This window comes from Erinaceus europaeus, chromosome 12 (assembly GCF_950295315.1).
Source record: "Erinaceus europaeus chromosome 12, mEriEur2.1, whole genome shotgun sequence".
In the NCBI taxonomy this organism is placed as follows: Eukaryota; Metazoa; Chordata; class Mammalia; order Eulipotyphla; family Erinaceidae; genus Erinaceus; species Erinaceus europaeus.
The window spans coordinates 84,446,815-84,472,105 of record NC_080173.1 but is presented as its reverse complement, the minus strand read 5'-3'; the positions used below and the strand labels follow the sequence as shown (position 1 = coordinate 84,472,105).

Here is a 25,291-nt window from a genome sequence, read left to right as displayed (position 1 = left end):
ATTTCAGAGAGAGAACCAGCGCATCACTCTGGCACATGCGATGCTAAGGACTGAAGGACCCTATGACTGAAAATCCAACAACCCATCCACTGTGTCACCTCCCTGGCTACATTCTAGCAACCTTTAGTTCTTTTCTGTCACATTGGGAACTTGGATGCCCCTGTGATGGGAAGAGAAACAGTGACTTAATTTTCTTCTTATGCTATTTTTCTTTAAAAAAAATTATGATGGTGTGGGGTGTGGGGGGGGAGAGTACAGGTCCAAGAAGGATGACAGAGGACCTAGTGGGGGTTGTATTGTTATATGGAGAACTGGGAAATGTTATGCATGTACAAACTATTGTATTTACTGTTGTACATAAAACATTAATTCCCCAATAAAGAAATTAAAAAAATTATGACAAATATTTATGTAGAAGATTTTTTTTTTTTTTTGGTGCTGAGGTGGCAGGTCTCTCTGGAGAGTTGTTATGAGAAGTGCTCTAAGGCAGACTCAGAGTTCAGTGGGCAGAATCATTACTATGCCTTAGAGGTACAAAGTATGCTGTTTATTTTGCTGAGCTGTGAAGACTTCAGAACCCTAGTGAGGGGTCTCATATGCTGGATACTGTTTTCTGATTACTTCCTCCCGTGCACATTCTGCTGTTGCTAGTTCAAATGCATCCCCTCCTACCACTTCCATCTCACTTACCTCAAACTTCCTGCTCCTGTTAGTACAGACTCCACTAATTAGGATGCCTTATTTTCTGTTTCTCTTTATTCAGTACCAACCCATGGAATAGTGATTAGAAGGCTGAGGTTTCCAGATGTTATAGTACCTTATCCCATGTGAAAGGGAGCATGGTCTCATCTGAGGAAAGTGTGGGTTAGAACCCCAAAGGTACCCTTTCCACTTTGAGAATTTGTCCAAGAAGGATCTCATCCCAGCATGATATAAATATGACTTTGTTAGTTCAGGGTCAAAATTAGGTGTTCTTGGTACTAGGGTATAAATGTTAACTCTAGAGCAGGTGTTTGCCTTTTTTTTTTTTTTTTTACTTGCTAGGAATGAGAATAGTACTTGTGAACCCCATGACTTGGTCTTTTTCCCTCAGTAGATTCCAGGGCTCAGATGCTCCCCTAAACTGGCTGGTAAGTAAAACAGATGGTGTTCAGGGGATTAGCTAGGAGAATATGATCTATTCTCTTCTTGTCTAACTCACATATAAGGATTGATCAATGAAGTGCTGTCAGTGTCTGGGTCTGTGATGCTCCAATATCCATATATATATATATATATATATATATATATATATATATATATATATATATATGAATGAAATGGGGTCTGATGCATGCACAATAGCACCATTCCAGACCACTTTTTTCATTCAGATAGGCAGAGAGAGAAATACCACAGTATTGAAGCCTCCTTCGTTGCCATAGGAACTCCCACCTGATGCAGGAACTTGAATCTGGATCTTGCTCATGGCACCTTACCTGATGAGCTCACTCTTTAGCCCCAATACTCAGACTTTAGTATGTATCAGAACTCCTGAAAGGTTTTTAAAAACAGATCAATGACTCTAATCCCAAATTTTCTGATCAGGGGTCTGTGAGTAGGCACCTCAGGATTTCCACATCTATCATCCCTGATGCTGCTACTGCTGACTTAGAAATCACCTTTGAAGAATCATTGCCATGGGATATCGACCCTTGCTGGCTGCAGTGTTGTAATTTCTTGGAAAGTTGAAAAAACAAAAACAAAAAAGCCCAGACATCATCTCAGATCAATTTCAAGAGAGTCTATATAGGTAGTGCCAGACATCATATTCTTAAATATCTGCACGAGATTCCAAAGTGCAGCCAAGGTTAAGAATCACTGATCTGGGGGTAGACAACATAATGGTTATGCAAACAGACTCTAATGCCTGAGGCTTAGGCAGGTTCAATCCCCCGAACCACCATAAACCAGAGCTGAGCAGTGCTCTGGTAATAAATAAATAAATAAATAATCACTGATCTAGGCTCTTGAGGCAGACTCATTAATGCAGGGCTACTAGGTAAAAGTCAAAAGAACCAACTTTCTTCCACCTTTGATTCTGTGGCAGCTAACTTTTATAGTCTGGCCATCTTTCCTTGGTGTGAATATAGCTGGCAATGACTGAGATAGTGCCTGACTTAGAGAAAGATTTGAATTTAATGAAGAAGGCTGATATAGCAACACTGGAAAAATTTGACAGAGTAGGAGCAAAGAGGCTGATTTCTTCCTTATGGAAGCAGTGGATAAATTTCTGGGAAGTTGAGACTATAACTTTATTTTGAAACTGCTCTTCATAATCTGTTTTTCCTAATTGGTACTAGAAGGCTGGGGAAAATGGTAATTTTGACTGATAGTTAACAAACTTTCTGAGCAAGTTTAGATGACAAGGCAAGGAGTCATGGCATTGATGTGAGAGTGATTAGGACCTAATCCAATTGAGCAGCCTGGGAGAAAGTTTTCTTTCTTTTTCCTTGCTAGGCTGTGTACCGGATATGTACGTAAAATCATTTCTGAGGGCAGTCCCTTCTTTCTCATTCCATAGGAATACGGTGAGTTAAACACAGAAGTCTGCCTCCCAAATTGGTGTAAATGACCCGGACTAGACTAATCATACTTCCCTTTTGCCCTGAACACAGTGCTTAGTCTAAGGGTGAGCACAAGACCCAAGCAGGTCCAATTATAGTCAGTGCCTGCAACTGATCCTTGGGAAGAATGGTAGAGCTTGAGGCAACTAGACAGGCTGGAAGGAATCTCTAACCTATCAGTAGTTACCTTTGCCCCAAGATTTGAGTAACAAGCTCGTGAAAAGGAAGGGCAGATGAAATAAAGTATAAAGGTTCTCAGGCAAGATGGGCCAAGTTTGTTCAAGAGATAAGAAGGTGGTTCAGTGGATAGAGCAAGTGCCTTGCATTGGATCCTTGTCTCCACACATGGCAGAGTGGTGTTCTGGCCACTCTTCCATGTGCAGTGCCAAGGATCCTCATCTGGACATCGGACATGCAAGGAATGTGACTATAATTGGAGAGGAGGCTAGAGCCCATTGCTGTTTCCAGTCCTTGAAAGGCTCTCCCTCTGTGTCAACCTGGTTAATTTCCTCGTAATTTCGTATTTCATCTCAAACTCACTCCCTCTAGTAAGCCCTGCCTGAACTCCCGAGCAAGCAGGTCTCCCTTTGCCCCCAGCTGATGATCAGCCTCTTCCTCTGATGTATACATTTGTGTTTATCAGACTCGAGGAACTCAGAGAAGGGACGACTAGATAAAGGGTGTGAAGTGGAGGCGTCGATGTGTAACCGCACAATTCCAGGCCAGGAAAAGAGCGCCCGGCTTCCACCCACTCCGATCCCGGTCACCTTCCCGGGAGAGACACGAAAGCGCAGAGCGGCTGTTCTGGGGCGGAAGTGCATCCCTGGAGCCGTTCTAGGAAACCAGGAGGACCCAGCTCGTCAGTGATCCTGTCGCTGAAGCGGGCATCATCCCGAGCACCAGGTCACCGCCGGGAGCGGAATCAACTGGCAGTGGGAAAGACAGCTCTCGGGTTGGAGCGAGAACCTGCAAGAAGTAAAAAAAAAAAAAAAAAAAAAAAAAGTGAGAAAGGCGAGGAAGCGCTGCCGTGGGCACCACCTGTTCCTCCGGCCGAGTGCGGCGCGCGTTGATTGGCTGGGCGCCGCGGGTACCGGAAGTGGCTAGTGCCCGTCGCGGGCGAAAGCAGGACAACGAGCGCGGGCTCCGTGGGAGGCAGCGGGCGGCGCTGCGGCGGAGCTGGAGCGGAGCGAGCGCGGGGCGGCGGCGGCCTGCGGTGAGACCTGGTTCGGTCACGGCTGGTGGGCGGAGGGCGCTGGGCTCCCGACTTCCCGGCCCGGGGAGTCGAGCTGAAACCCAGCGTTTGGGCCGGTTCGTTGTGTGACCTTGCACTTCGCGGTCCTCGGGGGCCTCCATTTCTCCGAAGCCCGGGTTCGGTGCCTGTCAGCCCCGGGGCCGCGCCAGAAGCGGGAACACCGTGACCCTTCCCCGATCCCGAGGAAACTGTGGTTTTCCATCTCCAGAATAAACCGCAGGATGGAAATGATTGGCATTGTCAAAGCTAAGACCCCACGGCTGGTCGTGCATCGTGCTGGCTGGTGGCATATTGGCTAGTGAGGGAGGATGGGTTGTGGGAAGGACGCGGGTTTGGGTGCAGAGTTAGAGACTTCTTGTTTTCCGAGAACTGGAAAGAAGAAAGGATAACAGGGCCATCAGTAAGACCGCCTCCAGATGGGAAGAAGGAATTTATTGTCATCAATAGTAGTTGACACCAGCTTACATGTTCGACACTGTTCTAGACCCTTTGCATATAAAAAATGAATACATATTCAATCTGTCATTGAGGTTATCAGAGATTTGTCACGTAGATAGGACATTTACACAACTTTATTTGACAGATCTACTAGGTACCCAAAATGTACAAGGCGCTGTGACTATCAAGAGGATTAGAACATCAGCCTTGCTCAAGGTCTGAAGAAGAAAGCAGACATGGAAATAGACTGACTTCTCAGTGAAGTAACTGCACAAGATGATGTGTCAGTATCTCTTTTTTTTAAAGTTTTTTTTTCTTTCTAAATTTTATTATTTTTATTTGCCTCCAGGGTTATTGCTGGGGCTCAGGGCCTGCCCTACGAATCCACTGCTCCTGGAGGCCATTTTTTCCCTTTTGTTGCCCTTGTTGTTTATTTAGACCTGCTTCATTGCCTGTGAAGCGACTTCCCTGCAGGTGGGGAGCCAGGGGCTCGAACCGGGATCCTTAAGCAGGTCTTGCGCTTTGCGCCAAGTGCACTTAACCCGCTGCACCACCAACCACCCGGCCCCCGATGTGTCACTGTCTTAGGGGCAGAGTCAGAGAAGAAAATGGAGCTGTGTTTGAACTGGGGCTTGTAGCTGTCTCTTAAGTGCGCAGGGTGGGTAGTAGTATTTCAAGAAGCCAGTATAACTCCTCTCAAAGGCAAAGAAGCTATACAGAATAGGAACTGTTTGAACTGTAGTTGTCGTGACTGTAGCTTTCAGGGTCAATGAGAGTATTGGATGGGAGGTGGGAAGGGAAAGAGCCATAACCAGAAGGACTATGTTACGTTTTTAAATTCTTGAGGCCGTAGAAGTGGTGCAGTGGCTAAAGTGTTGGATTCTCAAGCATGAGATCCTGAGTTTGCTCCCTTGCCTCACATGTGCCAGAGTGATGCTCTAGTTCTCCTCTCTACTGTACCTCCCTCCCCTCCTCTTCTCTCTTCTCTTTTTTAAAATTTTATTTATTTATTTTTCCCTTTTGTTACCCTTGTTTATCATTGTTATTAGTATTGTTATTGTTGTCATTGTTGTTGGATAGGACAGAGAGAAATGGAGAGAGGAGGGGAAGACAGAGGAGGAGAGAAAGACAGACACCTGCAGACCTGCTTCACTACTTGTGAAGTGACTCCCCCTGCAGGTGGGGGGAGGGGCTCCAACAGGGATCCTTACACTGGTCCTTGTGCTTTGCACCATGTGCACTTAACCTGCTGCGCTACCACCTGACCCCCTGTTTTCTCTCTTTTAAATAAATACATTAAAAAATAAGTTTTTATTTTCTAGGCCTCGGGATCAGTGAACATAAAGTGACATGTACTATGTTTCCACATGATAACCGTAGTACAAAGAAAGAAGTGAGTGAAATTCTGACTCAGAGTAGAGAGAACCTGCTTCTTACAGATGTTATTGGAGAGGAGGTGATCCATGTACCAGATACGGGGTATTTGGCAGGTTCTAGCCTTTCAGAAGTTATGAACAAGCACTGTTGTAAGGACCAGTTAAGATGCTTTTGCCTGTATGTAACAGAATCTAACTTAGGGTGACTTAATAATATGAGCGTATGACTCTCATAACTAGTGATTTCAAGATTGCTTTAATCTAATGGCACTTTCTCCACTTCCCCTGGATTTTTGTAGCTCTAATGAGATTCTGCCTCAAGCTGGTAGTGAGATGACAGTAGCAGCACTTCTAAACTACAATATATAGTGAAGTCTCTTCCTGTGACTCTTTCAGAATGACAAGAATTCATTAACAGAAGCTTCTAGCACACTTCCTAGATCGACCCAGATGAAGGTCATATCTTTTTTTTTTTAATCAGTCCCTGTTATTATTGTTATTATTTTTTTGCCTCCAGGGTTATTGCTGGGGCTCAGTTCCTGCACCATGAATCCACTGCTCCTGGAGGCCATTTTCCCCCCTTTTGTTGCCCTTGTTGTAGCCTTGTTGTTGTAATTATTGTTGTTGATGTTGTTCGTTGTTGGATAGGTCAGAGAGATGGAGAGAGGGTGAGAGAAAGAAAGACCCCTGCGGACCTGCTTCACCGCCTGTGAAGTGACTCCCCTGCAGATGGGGAGCCGGGGCCTCTAACCGGGATCCTTATGCCGGTGCTTGCGCTTTGTGTCACATGCACTTAACCCGCTGCGCTACCGCCCAGCCCCCTGTCCCTGTTATTTTTAATAGTCACTTGCAAGGGGGTGGTGAAGGTGGTATCAATTTGACTACATTTCCTCAATTGGGGCTGGCTTCTGGAGTTCTTGATGTCTGATCTTCAAGGTCACTACGAACTCTTTGGCTCAAATACCCCATAAAGTGGTTTGAAAATATTTGTATCCCCTTACAAATTTGTATGTAGACATCTCCAATGTTTCGTGTCTTTTCACCATAGTTGCAAAGGATAATGTTGTATTGTCAGTGTTAACATTTCAAAATAAAACCTCATCCCAGTTTCAAAGATACCGGCCCTTAATTTTGTGTGCTTATATCTTGGCACCCTCTCCTTTTTTTTTTTCAGTGCCCTACATGAGTCTGCTCCTGGAAAACTTTTTATTTTCCTTTATATTTCAGATGGGGGAGAGGGAGAGAGAATAAGAAGGAGAGACACCACAGCTCTGCTCCGCCATTCATGAAGCTTTCTCTGGTGCCACGCATGATGCTCCCATGCCGGGGGCTTAAACCTGAGTCCTTGTGCACTGTCAGTGGTGCGCTTTATCAGGTGAGTTACCTGCCGGCCCCCTTTACCCTCTTTGTAACCTTCATCTGTTAGCATCTTGCTCCTCCTTCCTTCTCCCGCACTTCATTTGCCTACCTATTTCCCTGTAGTCATCTTTTCTTTATTTCCTTATTGGGGAATTAATGTTTTACATTCAACAGTAAATACAATAGTTTGTACATGCATAACATTCCCCAGTTTCCCATATAACAATACAACCCCCACTAGGTCCTATGTCATCCTTGGACCTGTATTCTCCCCACCCCCCCCCCCCCCCCCACCCCAGAGTCTTTTACTTTGGTGCTATACGCCAATTCCAGTTCAGGTTCTACTTGTGCTTTCTTTTCTGATCTTGTTTTTCAACTTCTGCCTGAGAGTGAGATCATCCCATATTCATCCTTCTGTTTCTGACTTATTTCACTTAACATGAATTTTTCAAGGTCCATCCAAGATCGGCTGAAAACGGTGAAGTCACCATTTTTTTACAGCTGAGTAGTATTCCATTGTGTATATATACCACAGCTTGCTCAGCCACTCATCTGTTGTTGGACACCTGGGTTGCTTCCAGGTTTTGGCTATTACAAATTGTGCTGCCAAGAACATATGTGTACATCCCTGTAGTCATCTTAGCCATATCCTGGCTAATGTCTTCAGGTACCTCAAGTAAGTACTCCTCAGTCTTGTACAGGACAAGCTTCACAACCACAGCCTGCTTATGTACAGTTGAAGCAGTGTTGAAGAAAGTCTGGAAAGCAGGAGTCAGGCAGTAGCTCAGCGGGTTAAGCGCATGTGGTGCAAAGTGCAAGGACCGGAGTAAGGATCCTGGTTTGAGCCCCTGGTTCCCCACCTGCAGGGGAGTCGCTTCACAGGTGGTGAAGCTGGTCTGCAGGTGTCTGTCTTTCTCTCCCCTTCTCTGTCTTCCCCTCCTCTCTCCATTTCTCTCTGTCCTATAAAAAAAAAAATTAAAAAAAGAAAGTCTGGAAAGCATGCCACTTGGCTCTTCATACTGACACCAGCGTGCTTGTGTCTTAAGCAGGTTATGAGGGTTTAGCAAAGATATGTATCAATTGCTTAGCACACAGCAATTCATAAAAAGTTTTTTTTTTTAAATGCTTTATTTATTTATTAGATAAGAGTAGAGAGAAAGAACTAGACATCACTCTGGTACATGTAATGCCAGGGATTGAACTCCAGACCTCCTGCTTGAGAGTCCAATGCTTTATCAACTGTGCCATCTCCCGGACCCCTCATAAGAAGTCTTTACTATGGAGTTGGGTGGTGGTGCAGCGGGTTAAGCATATATGGTGCAAAGTGCAAGGACTGCTGTAAGGATCCCGGTTCAAGCCTCCGGCTCCCCACCTGCAGGGGAGTCACTTCACAAGTGGTGAAGCAGGTCTGCAAGTGTCTTATCTTTCTCTCCCCCCCTGCCTTCCCCTCCTCTCTCCATTTCTCTCTGTCCTATCCAACAATGACAACATCAATAACCACAACAATGTTAAACAACAAGGACAACAAAAGGGAAAAATAAATTTTAAAAAAGGAAGTCTTTAGTCTCTACATTAGCCTGTCAGTTTATTCTCATCACCCTGTCTTCCATAGTTACGCTAACTCTGAACATCTTCCATTGAGGTTAGAATGTTCTCTATGGGAGTCAGGTGGTAGTGCAGCGGGTTAAGCGCACGTGGCACAACCGCAAAGACCAGCGTAAGGATCCCAGTTCGACCCCCGGCTCCCTACCTGCAGGACAGTCGCTTCACAGGCGGTGAAGCAGGTCTGCAGGTGTCTGTCTTTCTCTCCCCCTCTCTGTCTTCTCCTCCTCTCTCCATTTCTCTCTGTCCTATCAAACAAGGATGATATCAGTAACAACAATAATGATAACCACAACAATAAAACAACAAGGGCAACAAAAGGAAATAAATAAATAGAAAAAAAATTTTAAAAAGACAAAAGAATGTTCTGTGTTCCTTTTTTCCTTATAAAGATGAATTTTGTGTGTGAGAGAGATAGCAGAGTACTACATCATTGTATGTGGTACCAGATATAGAGCCCAGGCTTCAGGGCTGTAAAGCACGTACCCAGTCAGTTGAAATCACCTGCTAGCCTCAGCCTGTCCCTATTATTATTTGTCCTGCCTTTCTTGCCTTGCCCTCTGAGGCTTTGCTCATCTATTCTCTGTTCCAAAGTGTAATTTTATCTTTGATAAGAGGTGTATGGAGTGGTTCAGGGGGTGGCGCAGTGTGGATAAAGCATTGGACTCTCAAGCACGAGGTCCCGAGCTCAATCCCTGGCATCACAGGTACCAGAGTGAAATTTGGTTCTTTCTCTCTCTCTTCCTAGCTTTCAAATAAATAAATAAATAAATAAATAAAATCTTTTTTAAAAAAGTGTATGGAAGGGTCTCTTTTTGCTCCCTCCCTCTCCCTTCCTCAGACCTTCCCCTCTCTTTTTTTTTTTTTAAATTTTTTATTTATGAAATGGAAACATTGACTAAACCATAAGATAAGAGGGGTACAACTTTGTACAATTCCCACCACCAGAACTCTGTATCCCATCCCCTTCCCTGATAGCTTTCCTATTCTTTAACCCTCTGGGAGTATGGACCCAAGGTCACTCTGGGATGCAGGAGATGGAAGGTCTGGCTTCTGTAATTGTTTCCCCACTGAACATGGGCGTTGACAGGTTGATCCATACTCCCAGCCTGTCTCTCTCTTTCTGTAGTGGGGAAGGGATCTGGGGAAGCGGAGCTCCAGGACACATTGGTGTGGTTGTCTGTCCAGGGAAGTCTGGCCAGTATCATGCTAGCATCTGGCACCTGGTGGTTGACGAGTGAGTTAGTATATAAAGCCAAACAAATTATTTACCAATCATGGACGTAAGGGCTGGAATAGTGCAGATGAAAAGTTGGGGGGGATCTCCACTTTGAAGATAGCTAGTAGGCATATTTTAGTTAAATTCCAAAGGGCCTGTGGCTATATTAGTTTTTTTTTTTTCTTTTTCTTTTTGCCCCTGAACCTGAAATCTGATATGCAGGTGGATCCAAGTTATTGTCTGGGGAGATGATGTCATGGCTAGAAAAAGGACCAGAAAGCTGGATCAGGGAAGAGAGTATTTCCCTAATATGAGAAAGGGGTATAAATATTGTTGACTGTAAACCCCATCAATCTGATGTTATCTGGGGCCCATAATTAGCTTAGGAGCCTGTGTGACCTCTGCATCCCTGCAGATCTGAGCTCACATTCTGTGTTCATGAGTAGGAACATTCCAAGCTGCCCCAATATTGACTTATCTTCCTCGGGTGTAACATAGAGTATGTTGTCCATCCACCTTTAGGAGGATGGGGAACATTCTCTACCGTTTTGTTGCCCTTGTTGTTGCACTTGTTGTAGTTGTTGTCATAACTGTTGTTTGATAGGACAGAGAGAAATGGAGAGAGGAGGGGAAGACAGAGAGGGGGAGAGAAAGATAGACACCTGCAGATCTGCTTCACCTCTTGTGAAGCGACCCCTTTGCAGGTGGGGAGCGGGAGGCTCGAGCCGGGATCCTTTTTTTTTTTTTTTTTTATTGTTTTTTTTTTTTTATTTAAGAAAGGATTAATTAACAAAACCATAGAGTAGGAGGGGTACAACTCCACACAATTCCCACCACCCAATCTCCATATCCCTCCCCCTCCCCCGATAGCTTTCCCATTCTCTATCCCTCTGGGAGCATGGACCCAGGGTCATTGAGGGTTGCAGAAGGTAGAAGGTCTGGCTTCTGTAATTGCTTCCTCGCTGAACATGGGCGTTGACTGGTCGGTCCATACTCCCAGTCTGCCTCTCTCTTTCCCTAGTGTCCTGGAGCTCAGCTTCTCTGGGGAAGCTGAGCTCCAGGACACATTGGTGGTGTCTTCAATCCAGGGAAGTCTGGCCGGCATCCTGATGACACCTGGAACCTGGTGACTAAAAAGAGAGTTAACATACAAAGCCAAACAAATTGTTGAGCAATCATGGACCCAAAGCTTGGAAAAGTGGAGAGGAAGTATTAGGGAGGTACTCACTGCAAACTCTAGTATACTTCTGCTTTCTTACTTTGGTGCCATACTCCAAATTCAGTCAAGTTCTGCTTTGCGTTTCTACTTCTTTTTTTTTTTTTACATGCATAACATTCCCCAGATTCCCATTTAGCAATACAACCCCCACTATTTCATTCATCATTTTTCATGGACCTGTATTCTCCCCACCCACCCACCCACCCTAGAGTCTTTTACTTTGGTGTAATACTCCAATTCCATTTCAGGTTCGACTTGTGTTTTCTTTTCTAATCTTGTTTTTCAACTTCGGCCTGAGAGTGAGATCATCCCATATTCATCCTTCTGTTTCTGACTTATTTCACTCAACATGATTTTTTCAAGGTCCATCCAAGATCGGCTGAAAACGGTGAAGTCACCATTTTTTACAGCTGAGTAGTATTCCATTGTGTATATATACCACAGCTTGCTCAGCCACTCATCTGTTGTTGGACACCTGGGTTGCTTCCAGGTTTTGGCTATTACAAATTGTGCTGCCAAGAACATATGTGTACACAGATCTTTTTGGATGGATGTGTTGGGTTCCTTAGGATATATCCCCAGGAGGGGAATTGCAGGGTCATAGGGTAGGTCCATTTCTAGCCTTCTGAGAGTTCTCCAGACTGTTCTCCACAGAGGTTGGACCAATTGACATTCCCACCAGCAGTGCAGGAGGGTTCCTTTGACCCCACACCCTCTCCAGCATTTGCTGCTGTTACCTTTTCTGATGTGTGACATTCTCACAGGAGTGAAGTGATATCTCATTGTTGTCTTGATTTGCATTTCTCTGACAATCAGAGACTTGGAGCATTTTTTCATTTGTTTCTCGGCCTTTTGGATCTCTTCTGTGGTGAATATTCTGTCCAATTCCTCCCCCCATTTTTGGATGGGGTTATTTGTTGTCTTGTTGTTGAGTCTGGTAAGCTCTTTATATATGTTGGTTATTAAACTCTTATCTGATGTATGGCATGTAAAGATCTCCCATTCTGTGAGGGGTCTCTTGATTTGGGTAGTGGTTTCTTTTGCTGTGAAGAAGCTTTTTAATTTGATGTAGTCCCATAGGTTTATACTTGCCTTAGCCTTCCTTGTAATTGGATTCGTTTCATTGAAAATGTCTTTAAAATTTATGCGGAAAAAAGTTCTTCCAATATTTTCCTCTAAGTATCTGATAGTTTCTGGTCTAACATCCAAGTCCTTGATCCACTTGGAATTTACTTTTGTATTTGGTGAAATACAGTGATTCAGCTTCATTCTTCTGCATGTTTCAACCCATTGTTTCCAACACCATTTGTTGAAGAGACTCTGCTTTCCCCATGTAATAGTCTGGGCCCCTTTGTCAAAGATTAGATGTCCATAGGTGTGGGGCCTCATTTCTGGGCTCTCAATTCTATTCCACTGGTCAGTGTGTCTGTTCATGTTCCAGTACCAAGCAGTTTTGATGACAATGGCCCTATAATATAGTTTGAGATCTGGCAGTGTGATGCCTCCGGTTCTGTTCTTTTTTCTCAAGATTGTTTTGTCAATTCTAGGTCTTTTCTGGTTCCAGATAAACATTTGTAGCATTTGTTCTATTCTCCTAAAAAATGTGCTTGGGATCTTGATGGGGATAGCATTAAATTTGTAGATGGCTCTGGGTAATATATTCATTTTGATGATGTTAATTCTTCCAACCCATGAGCATGGAATATCTTTCCACTTCTTTGTGTCTTTTTCAATTTCTTTGAGTAGTGACTCATAATTTTCAGTATACAAGTCTTTCACTTCTTTGGTTAGGTTTATTCCTAGATATTTTATTGTTTTTGTTGCTATAGAAAAAGGAACTGATTTCTGGATTTCAATTTCTTCTAACTTAGTGTTTGCATAGAGGAATGCCACTGACTTTTGAATGTTAATTTTATAACCTGACACATTACTGTATTGCCTGATGATTTCCAAAAGCTTCTTGCTAGATTCCTTAGGTTTTTCCATGTATACTATCATGTCATCTGCAAATAAGGAGAGTTTGACTTCTTCTCTTCCAGTCTGTATTCCTTGAATTCCTTGCTCCTGCCTGATTGCTATGGCAAGAACTTCCAACACTATGTTGAATAGTAATGGTGATAGTGGGCAGCCCTGTCTAGTACCTGATCTGAGGGGAAATGCTTCCAGTTTTTCACCATTGAGTATGATGTTGGCTGTAGGTTTGCTATATATAGACTCCACTATCTTCAGGAATTTTCCATCTATTCCTATTTTTTGTAGTGTTTTGATCATAAAGGGATGTTGTATTTTGTCAAAGGCTTTCTCTGCATCTATTGATATGACCATGTGGTTTTTGGTCTTGCTTTTGTTGATGTGGTGGATCACATTGATTGATTTACGTATATTAAACCAACCTTGCATGCCTGGGGTAAACCCCACTTGGTCATGATGAACAATCTTTTTGATATACTGCTGTATCCGGTTGGCTAGAATTTTGTTCAATATTTTCGCATCTATGTTCATCAGAGATATTGGTCTGTAGTTTTCTTTTTTGGTTGTGTCCCTGTCTGCTTTTGGTATCAGGGTGATGTTGGCTTCATAGAAGCTGGCAGGGAGTGTTCCAGTGTCTTCAATCTTCTGGAAGACTTTTAAAAGTAGAGGTATTAGTTCTTCTTTGAAAGTTTTGTAGAATTCATTTGTAAAACCATCTGGTCCAGGACTTTTATTTTTGGGAAGATTTTTGATAACTGTTTCAATTTCATTAGCTGTGATGGGCCTGTTCATGTTATCCACTTCCTCTTTACTTAGTTTTGGAAGTTGGTAGGTATCTAGGAAATCATTCATTTCTTCCAGGTTCTCTAACTTGGTGGCATATAGTTGTTCATAGAAGCCTCGCATGATATGTTGAATTTCTGCAGTGTCTGTTGTGATATCTCCTCTTTCATTTACTATCCGATTTATTTGGGTCTTCTCCCTTTTTTGTTTTGTGAGTCTGGCTAAAGGTTTGTCGATTTTGTTTACTCTTTCGAAGAACCAACATTTACTTTCATTGATCTTTTGTATGGTTTTCCTATTCTCAATGTTATTTATTTCTGCCCTAACTTTAGTAATTTCTGTCCTTCTGGTTGCTTTAGGGTTCCTTTGTTGTTCTTCTTCTAGGTCTTTAAGATGTGCAATCAGGCTGTTTATTTGTGCCTTTTCTTGTTTCCTAATGTGTGCTTGTATAGCTATGAACTTCCCTCTTAGGACTGCTTTAGCTGTGTCCCAAATATTTTGATAGCTTGTGTCTTCATTTTCATTGAACTCTCGAAACATTTTGATTTCTTCCTTGATTTCCTCTTTGACCCAGAAGTTGTTAAGAAGTGTACTGTTGAGCTTCCACATTTTGGCACTGTTACTAATCTTTTGTTGATTGTTAAGTGTTAGTTTCATTCCACTGTGGTCTGAGAACATGCTTGGGATGATTTCAGTGCTCTTGAATAGGCTGATGCTGTCTTTGTGGCCTAACATATGGTCTATCCTTGAGAATGATCCATGTGGATTTGAGTAAAATGTGTATTCCAGTTTCTTGGGATGAATGACTCTGAAAATGTCCAATAGTTCTAGTTTATCTATCTCTTCATTTAGCTCCCTTATGTCTTTACTGATTTTCTTCCTGGATGATCTGTCAAGTTGAGATAGTGGGGTGTTGAAGTCCCCTACTATGATTGTGTTACTGTTAATATATTGCTGTAGCTCTTTCAGTAGAAGTTTGATGTATTTAGATGGCTTCTCATTGGGTGCATAGATATTAATAATTGTTAAGTCCTCTTGATTGACTGATCCTCTGAGCATTAAGTAGTGTCCATTCCTATCTTTTTTAATCTTATCTATTTTAAAGTCTATCATGTCAGATATGAGAATAGCTGTTCCTGCCCTTTTTTGTGGGCCATTGGCTTGAATGATAGTTTTCCATCCTTTCACTTTAAGTCTGTGTTTGTCTTGTTGCGTTAGGTGAGTTTCCTGTAGACAACATATTGTTGGGTTGTGTTTTCTGATCCATCTTCCTACTCTGTGTCTTTTAATAGGTGAATTCAGGCCATTCACATTTATTGATATCAAAGATTGAAGATATTTTAACGCCATTCTTGTAGAGTTTTAGAGTGTTTTGATATATGTCCTATTTGTAGTAGTCTGGTTGTTTATAGGAGACCTTTCAGAACTTCTTTCAGGGCAGGCTTGGTGATGGTTGCTTCCTTCAACTGTTGCTTCTATGAGAAGGTTTTGATGCTTCCATCTAGTCTGAATGACAGTCTAGCAGGATATAGTATTCTTGGCTGAAAGCCTTTCTCATTGAGCACTCGATAGATATCTTGCCATTCTCTTCTGGCCTGTAGTGTTTGTATGGAGAAGTCCGCTGCTAATCTTATGGGTTTTCCTTTGTAGGTGACTCTTTGTTTTTCTCTTGCAGCCTTGAGGATCCTTTCTTTATCCTTATTCCTTTCCAATCTAAGTATGACATGTCTTGGTGTCTTTAGGTCTGGGTTAATTCTGTTTGGGACCCTCTGGGCTTCTTGAATATTTATGTCTTTGGTGTTGTCTAGACTAGAGAAATTTTCAGCTATTATGGCCTGGAGAACGCTTTCTTCCTCCCCTTCTCTTTCTTCCTCTGGTAAGCCAATAATGCGTATATTGTTTCTTTTGAAGTCATCCCATAGGACTCTGTTGTTGTTTTCAGCATCTCTTAATCTCTTTTTGAGATCTCTTACTTCTTTTTTAGTTGTCTCTAATTCATCCTCAATCTTGCTAATTCTGTCTTCAGCCTCATTGATTCTATTCTCTCTGCCCTCTACTGCTTTCTGGAGTTCATCTATTTTGTTGCCCTGCTCTGATACTGTTTTAGCTTGTTCAGCTAGTTGCCTTCTTAGCTCAGCAATTTCAGCTTTCAGCTCTCTAATAACCATGCGATTATTAGAATTTTCTTCCATATTCTCATTTGTTGTTCCTGCAGTTCTGATTACAATTTTTTCAAATTCTTTACTCACTCCTGTTATTATTTCCTTAGCTAATGTTTGGATGTTGAACTCGTTGTTTTGTGCTTCGCCCTCTGGAGGACTTTTAGCTGGACTCTTGTCCTGGTTCGAGTCTCCATTATTTTTTCTTGTTGTTTTAACCATTTTATATAAGTTAACAGTTTTTTCAGTCCCTGAGTTGGAGTTCAGTGGTGTAAAAGCCTTTTTTTTTTCCCCTGTAGGCTATGGTAGCCTGAGGGCTTTTAAACTATCAATAGGCTTCTTGGCTTAATCAATGACTCCTGACCAAGAGATAAAGCAGGGTGTGGCAGAGATAATCCAGTGGTTATGCAAAGTGACTTTCACAGCCCTTCAGCTATGCCACCGAGGTATAGGTCTTCTCCTGAGTTTCCCGGTTAGATCTCTGTGCCCTGGTGTCCCTCCCTGTTGCTGCTCCAGATTCTGAGGGTAGTAGCAATGGAGACTCAGAGTTGTACTTGGTGAGTCTCTGGGGAGTCCTTTCCTCCCTTCAGCTGTCCCCTTGTTGGTGGAGCAGACTGGAGGTGGTGTCTCCACTGACAAACTGCTGAAGTGTTAGCAGTCACTTAATCTCTCCTTAGGCCCCTCTCTCCTCTCTGTCACCAGCCACGCGTGTTTGTACTCACGGGTGATTTACTGGGTTTCTGTGGTCATTCTAGTCCTGTCTTGTTTCGGTCCGGGTGGTCTCCTTTGGTATTCCTAGTTGATCCTGGAGAGGAGAGCTCGAGCCGGGATCCTTATGCTGGACCTTGCGCTTTGCGCCATGTGCGCTTAACCCTCTGCACTACTTCCCAGCTCCCATGATGTATTTTTTCTATGCAAAAACATGTCATGACTTTTCTGTCATACAACTGGAAGTCAGAGAGACTGTTGATTAGTGCACTATCAAACAGGCTTCCAGGGGAGTGGCCAGGCTAGAGAGAGGTAAGAAGATACGGAGGAGAAAAGAGAAAGTAACTGGAGTACACTTAAATGTTAACTTTAACTCTAGGTTTCTATAGACAGTTCTAACACTATTATTGTCTGTGCTGAGTACTCTCAAATCTAGTATATCTAGTTCTAACTGCTACAATTACATGTTAGATCAGTTTTTGTTTGTTTTATAAAGCCAGGGCTTTGTACACAGGTGAGTTCACTGCTCTAGGGTACTTTTTCATTGAGATGGGGTAGGGGAATCATAGCACCAGAACTTAGGGGGTAGGGGAACCATAGCAGCAGAACTTCCTTCAGAGCCATAGTATACCTTCCATGTAGTGTCAGGCTCTAAGTTAGGCTGTGGGCATGACAAAAGCTATATCCTACTCAATAAGCTATCTTTCCATTCCTACACCAATGTATTGTGACAGATTCTAATACCTCTATATGGGTATTTTGAAACTCGTCTATTTTTTTTTTAAAGATTTTATTTATTTATTAATGAGAAATAAAGGAGGAGAGAAAAAGAAGTAGACTTCACTCTGCTGGGGATTGAACTCAGGACCTCATGCTTGAGAGTCTAATGCTTTACCCACTGTGCCACCTCCCAGGCCACTTTTTGTTTTGGTAGGGACAGAATGGTAAGAGAGAGGGAGAGGGAGAGGGAGAGGGAGAGGGAGAGGGAGAGAGAGACCATAACAGTGAAACTTTCTTCAGTGTGGTGGGGACTGGGTTCAAACCTGGGTAGTGTACATGGCAAAGCAGTGCACTTCCCAAGTGAGCTATTTCACCAGCTTGAAACTCATGTGTCATCTTCCCTCTTAAACCAGCTGCTGGGAGTTGGGCGGTAGCACAGAGGGTTAAGCACACGTGGCAGAAAGAGTAAGGACCAGCTCAAGGATCTCGGTTCAAGCCCCCGGCTCCCCATGTGCAGGGGAGTCACTTCACAGGCAGTGAAGCAGGTCTGCAGGTGTCTATCTTTCTCTCTCCGTCTCTGTCTTCCCCTCCTCTCTCCATTTCTCTCTGTCCTAACAATGACGACAGCAATAACAACAACAACTATGACAGCAATCACAACAACTATAACAACAATTTAAAAAAAGGACAACAAAAGGGAAAATAAAACACAACAAACAGCTGCTTCTCTCCTGTTTCTGTCCTCAGTGTCGCCGCCGTTCATTGAGCTACGGTTCCTGAAATAAAGGGCACTGTCTTTCATTCTTTCAGCTCTGGTTTATGGTGGTGCAGGGGGTTGGACCTGGCAGTTTGGAGTCTCAGGCATGAGGCATAACCATTATGCTGTCTACCCTCCACCCTTCCTTCCTTTTAAAAAAATATTCTTGATTGTTTACTTTTGGATAGAGACAGAGAAATTGAGAAGGGAGGGGGAAATAAATAAGGGGAGAGAGGGGCCTACCTACAACATTGCTTCACCACACATGCACTCAACCAGGTATGTGACCTCCCTGCCCCTCTTTCTTACATTTTTATCCAGTCACACACCAGCTTTCAGAACTTGGCCTCTTGACTGTTTCTCCAGTTTGTCTCTTCTTCATTTCCATTATTACTTTGCCTACATTAGATCTTGTTACCCCTTGGTGCTTCATCAGCACAGAAAAGAAAACACTGAAAATACTCATCCTTTTACCCTTATAAACTTCCTAAAAGCTCCATATGCTTATATTTGCATCTTAAAGTCTTATTGATCAGAAGTTGGTCACATGATCAAACTTACGAAGAAAGCAGAGGGATGTATTTTTTTACTAGGTTCTTTGCTATACTAAATAAAGTTATGATTCTATTGCTGACAAGGTGGGGAAGAATAGATTTTAGGACAGAAAATTAAGTCTTTGCCACATTCTTTTAGATATTTTTATGTTTAAAGGGCTATATGATCTATACAAATACTAAAAAAAAATTCTGTGAAGCAACCAATAATAAAATTAGTTTAAAAAAAATCAAAAGCATTGCTATATACATAAATAACAACCAGTTAAAAAATATGAGAAAGCACTCATTTGAAAAAAGTCATAATAATACATTTGAAAACTTTATAAACTTATACTAAAATTTATTTAGAAAAATATGAAAATAAATATTCAGAAAGTAATTGAAAAAAGAACATCAAATTAGAACTTTCTAATATTTACAACTTTAATTCTTTTATATTTTATTTATTTATTTTTACTACAGGACTGCTCAGCTGGTGCTGGGTTTGAACCTGGGACCATTGCTGCCTCAGGTGTGAAAGTATTTTTGCAGAACCATTATGTTATCTCCTCAGCTTTATTTGCAGTGTTTAATTAAGTTTGAATAATTGCTATTGGAGAAGGAATGACATATTTATAGAACTGAATGGAGTCTGGGAATTGATCCAAATATCATGGGAACCTATCAGCATGGGAAGAAAAGTAGGTAATGATATATTTTGCTAACCATCGGAGAGAATTAAGTAGAACCTTATTTTATCTTTTAAATGTAAGAGTGCCAGAGGTGGTTAATCTGTGCTAATTAACTACAATTTGCTAACTATAACTGTAATTAACCTTTATCAGTAGGCTAACTTTAATTTCATGAAAGATTAAATCCATTATTTTCATTGGGTGACTCCTATATATACTGTGATCTTTGGAACTAGTGAATACCACAGAACTGGACTGAGAGTAGTTCCTCTTGCTACTCATTTTGCAGTCACTTTTCCTCTAAACCCAAGTTATTTCTATTATTTTGTAATTTGCTCTTCCTCTCACTATTTTCCATATACCCACCTATTAATGTGGTCATGGTTTCTCTGAAATGTCTTCTTTAAGCTTAACTTCCACCCTAAATCAGTTAGCATTTAGGACTTTTATCAGTATCTCCTACCATTCATTTGCTTTTTTTTCTTTTTTGGCAGAGCCAGGGCTTCAACTATGTACAATTACATTCTTCCCATATTTATTTTTCATTCAGAGAGAGGGAAAAGGGGAGAGGGAGAGGGAGAGGGAGAGAGAGAGGTGTGTGGGCTGAGAGAACACCACAGCACCAGATTTTCCTGTGGTTCCATGGGACCTCCTGTGTGATTCATGGGCTTGAGCCTAGTCTGTATACATGGCATGGTACATGCCCTACCTAGTGAGTTATCACTGCCCCACGCCATTTCGTGTTTATTTTCTTAAATCTTTTTGTTAAGTCTTTTCCTCTGATAATTTTTTAAGTCATGTTCTTAAATGTTTTTCTTCAGTAGCATCATATAATTTCATCATATATCAAGTTTAGTGTTATTAAAAGAATGTTAAAGCTTTGTACTCATTTAGCACAACTTTTTTTTTAGTACAGTGTTTTCAATATTATTTTACTTATTCATTTACTGGATAGAGACCAATTGAGATAAGTCAAGAGGGAAGGGGGAGATGGAGAGAGAGAGGCAGACCTGTAGCACTGTTTCACTGCTTGTGAAGCTTCTTCCCCCCCCACAGGTGGAGCCTGGGGGGTTGAACCTGGGTCTTTGCATACTGTAATGTGTGAACTTAACCAGGTGTGCCACTACTCAGCTCCCTCCCTTTTTTCTTTTATTAAAATTTATTTAATGAGAGGAAAGAGTATAGATCATTGCTCTGGCATACGCAGTGTTACAGATCAAACTGGGAGCCTCACTCATGCAAGTCCTGCACTCTACCCACTTAGCACCTCCATGACTGCATTAACTCTATTTAAATATGACATGACCACCATATATACTTATGCTCTTTCATTTCAGACTGTGAGATGGGAACTGAGAACAAGGAGGTAGTTTTTAAGGAAGAAGTTTCTGAAGAATCTGAACAACATGAGACAATATTGGAACTTCCAAAGGTGGTTTTTGAGGGTCATGAATTTGGAGCAACATTTGAAGAAGACATATTGGAGGAACATCCAAGAGAGTTCACAGAGGAAATTATGCAGCAGATGTCTCCTCAGGAAGGAGACTTTGCATCAGAGTTGATTATCTTTAAGAAGTCACCCTCAAATGAGAAAGATCTGGAGAACAGTGAGAGTGAAAGAATCTATAGTCTTAGCCCAAATCTTATTATATACCAGGGAGACACAACAGAGGCAGTTAGTACATTTGTTAGCTCTGGCCAAAATTTTATACAGAGTTTTAAGCTTAACAGGTCACAGAGAAATTCTTTGGCTGAAAAACCCCATGTATGTAAAGAATGTGGGAAAGCCTTTAATCAAAACTCACATCTTATCCAACATATGAGAGTTCATAGTGGAGAAAAACCTTTTGAATGCAAGGAATGTGGGAAAACATTTGGAACTAACTCAAGTCTTCGAAGGCACCTGAGAATTCATGCTGGAGAGAAACCCTTTGCTTGTAACGAATGTGGAAAAGCCTTCATTCAGAGTTCACACCTTATCCACCATCATAGAATTCACACAGGAGAGAGACCTTATAAGTGTGAAGATTGTGGTAAAGCCTTCAGTCAGAATTCAGCCCTTATTTTACACCAGAGAATCCACACCGGAGAGAAACCATATGAATGTAATGAATGTGGGAAGACCTTTAGGGTTAGTTCACAGCTTATTCAGCACCAGAGAATTCATACTGAAGAAAGGTATCATGAATGCACTGAGTGTGGTAAAGCTTTCAAACATAGTTCAGGCCTTATCAGACATCAAAAAATTCATACAGGAGAAAAACCCTATCTGTGTAATGAATGTGGGAAAGGATTTGGTCAGAGTTCTGAGCTTATCCGGCATCAACGAATTCATACAGGGGACAAGCCCTATGAATGTAATGAATGTGGGAAAACTTTTGGCCAGAACTCAGAGATTATTAGACATATTAGAATTCATACTGGTGAGAAACCCTATGTTTGTAAGGAATGTGGGAAGGCATTCAGGGGGAACTCAGAGCTTCTTAGACATGAGAGAATTCACACTGGACAGAAACCGTATGAGTGCTTTGAATGTGGAAAGGCTTTTAGACGAACCTCCCACCTTAATGTCCACCAGAAAATTCATACTGGAGAGAAACCTTATCAGTGTAATGACTGTGCAAGAACCTTTTGGGATAATTCTGAATTGCTTCTTCACCAGAAAATTCATGTTGGAGAAAAGCCTTATGAATGTAACGAATGTGAGAAAACATTCAGCCAACATTCCCAACTTACTATACACCAGAGAGTTCACACTGGAGAGAAACCATATGAGTGCCAAGAATGTCAGAAGACTTTCAGTCGGAGCTCTCACCTCCTCCGACATCAAAGTGTTCATTGTATGGAATGATCTGCAAAATAGGCAAGCTTTTATGGGAAAACTAAGTCAAACTTATTGTTTATAATCTGCACCTCAAGATTTCAGATCAACTGAGTGACCAGACCTGTTTTACTGAGTTTTATTTGAACAGTTGGTTGAAAAAGATGAAACACTTTTTTGAGTTGTTCATAAGGCACTGATAAGGTACTAAGTTGTAAAAGCTGTCTTAGGCCATAATTCTCCCTTTTTCTACCCTTCCCACTCAAAAAATGATGGATGACATATTAGAGGTCTATACCAGTCATGTAGACTAAATTGTTAATGTGTTTCTGCCACCTCCTAAGAGTTGACTCATTGAATACTGCCTCCCAAATTTTTTAAATGCCATGGCCTACTAGATACACCTTGTTCTCCCATCCAAGTATTAACCAGGCCCAATCTTTCTTACCTTACAAAATCAGAGGAGATTAGGTATGTTCAGTAGTATGGCAACACACCTTGTTCTCTTGTCCACTGTTTAGCATTTAATTGTCTTTTTTTTACTAGAGCATTGCTCAGCTCTGGTTTATGATAGTGCTGAGGATTCAACTTGGGAACTCAGAGCCTCAGGCATGAATGTCTTTCACATAAGCACTGTGCTATCTCTCCCCATCTCTTTGTAAACTTTTTTTTTTTTTTAAACCAGAGCACTGTTCAGCTCTGGCTTATGGTGGTACGGGGGATTAAACTTGGAACTTTGGAGCCTCAGGCATAAGAGTCTCTTTGCATAACCATTATGCTATCTACCCCCATCCTGTAAATTTTTTATTAACTATAAAATCTTCTAAATATGCTATCAAATTCCCTTAGGAGATAATAGCATTAGTGAAGAATTAGGATACTTGGATTGGGCTAGGCAGTGGTGCACCTGGCTAAGTGCACATGTTACAGGATACTTAGATCATTTTGCTTGGCCTAGACTTCCTTATTTGAAAAAGGTGCATGGGGGGGGGGGGCGGTAGCGCAGCTGGTTAAGTGCACATGGCGTTAAGTGCAAGGACCAGAGTAAGGATCCTGGTTCAAGCCCTAGCTTCTCACCTGCAGGGGGGTTGCTTCACAAGCCGGGAGGCAGGTCTGGTGTTTATCTTTCTCTACCCCCTCTCTGTCTTCCCCTTTTCTCTTCATTTCTTTCTGTCCTATCCATCAGCAACGACAGCATTAACACCAATAATAATAACAGCAGCAACGATAAACAACAAGGGCAACAAAAGGAAAAAAATAGCCTCCAGGAGCAGTGGATTTGTTGTGCAGGCACCAAGCCCCAGTGATAACCCTGGAAGCAAAAAAAAAAAAAAAAAAAAAGCATGGTGGAAATAACTGACAGGAAGTCTACAGGGTTGTAATTGATGGCCCTTTGCATTCAGAGTTGATTAGACAAGATTGGGGTGCTAAATGAGTGAGTTCAAACAATTTAGCACAGGCAGGAATTGCGCTTTAGCAATCATTGCCCACATCAGGACTACTCCCAAGTATTCTGCTGGATTCTCTTTTGGCTCTTCCTGCTGCTGACAGGCCCCATGTTATGAAGTAGCAGAGAGGACTGCAGGTTTGCTATCATTAGGCATCTGGCTCCAATGATTAGCCAGTTCACCTTACTGACCAGACTTGGCCTTGCCTAAGTACTTAATTCTCATGACTTGGATCCCACTGCTGAGAACCTAGTTGAGATCAAGATGTGATAGCTTCTTCATATTTTGCTCTTGGCATTGGAATTCTTACTCTTCAACATCACCCCAGGTGTTTTGTATTCTGTGTGTACTTTCTTTGAGGAAATACACCCTCACTTTTTCACTTGTTCATGTTTGTGAGGTAGTGGGTGGTAGTGGGAATTAAATTACTGGGGACTGAATAGACCTGGGTTCTTTTTTTTTTCTTTTTTTCCTCCAGGGTTATTGCTGGGCTCAGTGCCTGCACCATGAATCCACCGCTCTTGGAGGCCATCCCCCCCCCCCTTTTGTTGCCCTTGTAGCCTCGTTGTGGTTATTATTATTACCTTGTTAATGTTAGTTGTTGGACAGGACAGAGAGAAATGGAGAGAGGAGGGGAAGACAGAGGGGGGAGAGAAAGAGAGACACCTGCAGACCTGCTTCACTGCCTGTGAAGCGACTCCCCTGCAGGTGGGGAGCCAGGGGCTCGAACCGGGCTCCTTACGCTGGTTCTTGCGCTTTGCGCCACGTGCGCTTAACCCACTGCGCACTGCGCAGCTGCCCGACCCCCACCTGGGTTCTTTTCTTAGAGGTAGAGCTGGAATAAGATATTGTACCTAGTTTTGTTGGGGAATTGAACCAAGTGATCGCTAAAATTTCAACAAACCCAATGATAGCTTAATTGCTTTAAAAAAATTATTGGGGGATTAAAGGTTTAAAGTCAACAGTAATATACAATAGTACATGCATAACATTCACATTTCTCAGTTTTCCACATAACAGCTCAACCCCTGTCTATGTCCTCTGCCATCATAGCTTAATTGCTTTTAATGGAAAAAACTAATTATTTTCAGTGTTCTAACTTTGAGCCTTCTTTATTACACTAGTACTTGTCACTAGTACTTATTACTGTGTGCCAGAAAGAGTGCCAGTCAGTTTAAACATTTTACAACATCTCTATGAAGTGGATATTCTTCCAACACTGTTTTGTTGAAATATAATTTACATACCATAAAATTCACTTGTTTTTTAAGTGTTTGGCTGGATTCATTTAATCAGTTTACAGAGTCAACTATCAGTGATGTGGGTACTCCTACCAATTTTAAAAATGAAAGGGGCTCTTGGGATATTTTGTAACTTACACATCTGTGATCGATGGCAAAGCTGCTAAGTGCTAGTCAAGAGTCCAACCCTGGTCTGTGCTCTTTTTTTTAAAAAAAATTTATTTTTTATTTATGAAATAGAAATATTGACAAGACTACAGGATAAGAGGGATACATTTCTACATAATACCCACCCCAGAGCTCTGTATCCAGTCTCCTCCCTTGATATCTTCCCTATTCTTTATCCCTCTGGGAGTATGGATCCAGGATCATTGTGGGTTGCAG

At 42.0% G+C, this 25,291-nt stretch overlaps 1 protein-coding gene and 1 long non-coding RNA gene across 2 annotated transcripts in view; both read left to right on the top strand.

Annotated features, from left to right (window-relative positions):
* The window catches only part of LOC132542044 (uncharacterized), a 32,114-nt gene extending 31,295 nt beyond the window's left edge, over positions 1 to 819 (top strand). Inside the window, exon 3 of the long non-coding RNA XR_009553184.1 lies at positions 8 to 819. This is a non-coding gene — a long non-coding RNA (uncharacterized LOC132542044). The remainder of the gene's footprint in view (positions 1 to 7) is intronic.
* Positions 820 to 2,510: 1,691 nt separating this feature from the next.
* Positions 2,511 to 24,936, top strand: ZFP3 (ZFP3 zinc finger protein). The gene is made up of 5 exons (XM_060204244.1): positions 2,511 to 2,570; positions 3,250 to 3,819; positions 4,442 to 4,579; positions 6,900 to 7,047; positions 20,735 to 24,936. The coding sequence occupies exon 5, from the start codon at positions 20,743 to 20,745 to the stop codon at positions 22,246 to 22,248; it is 1,506 nt and encodes a 501-aa protein (XP_060060227.1). The 5' UTR covers positions 2,511 to 2,570; positions 3,250 to 3,819; positions 4,442 to 4,579; positions 6,900 to 7,047; positions 20,735 to 20,742; the 3' UTR covers positions 22,249 to 24,936.
* Positions 24,937 to 25,291: the final 355 nt, after the last annotated feature.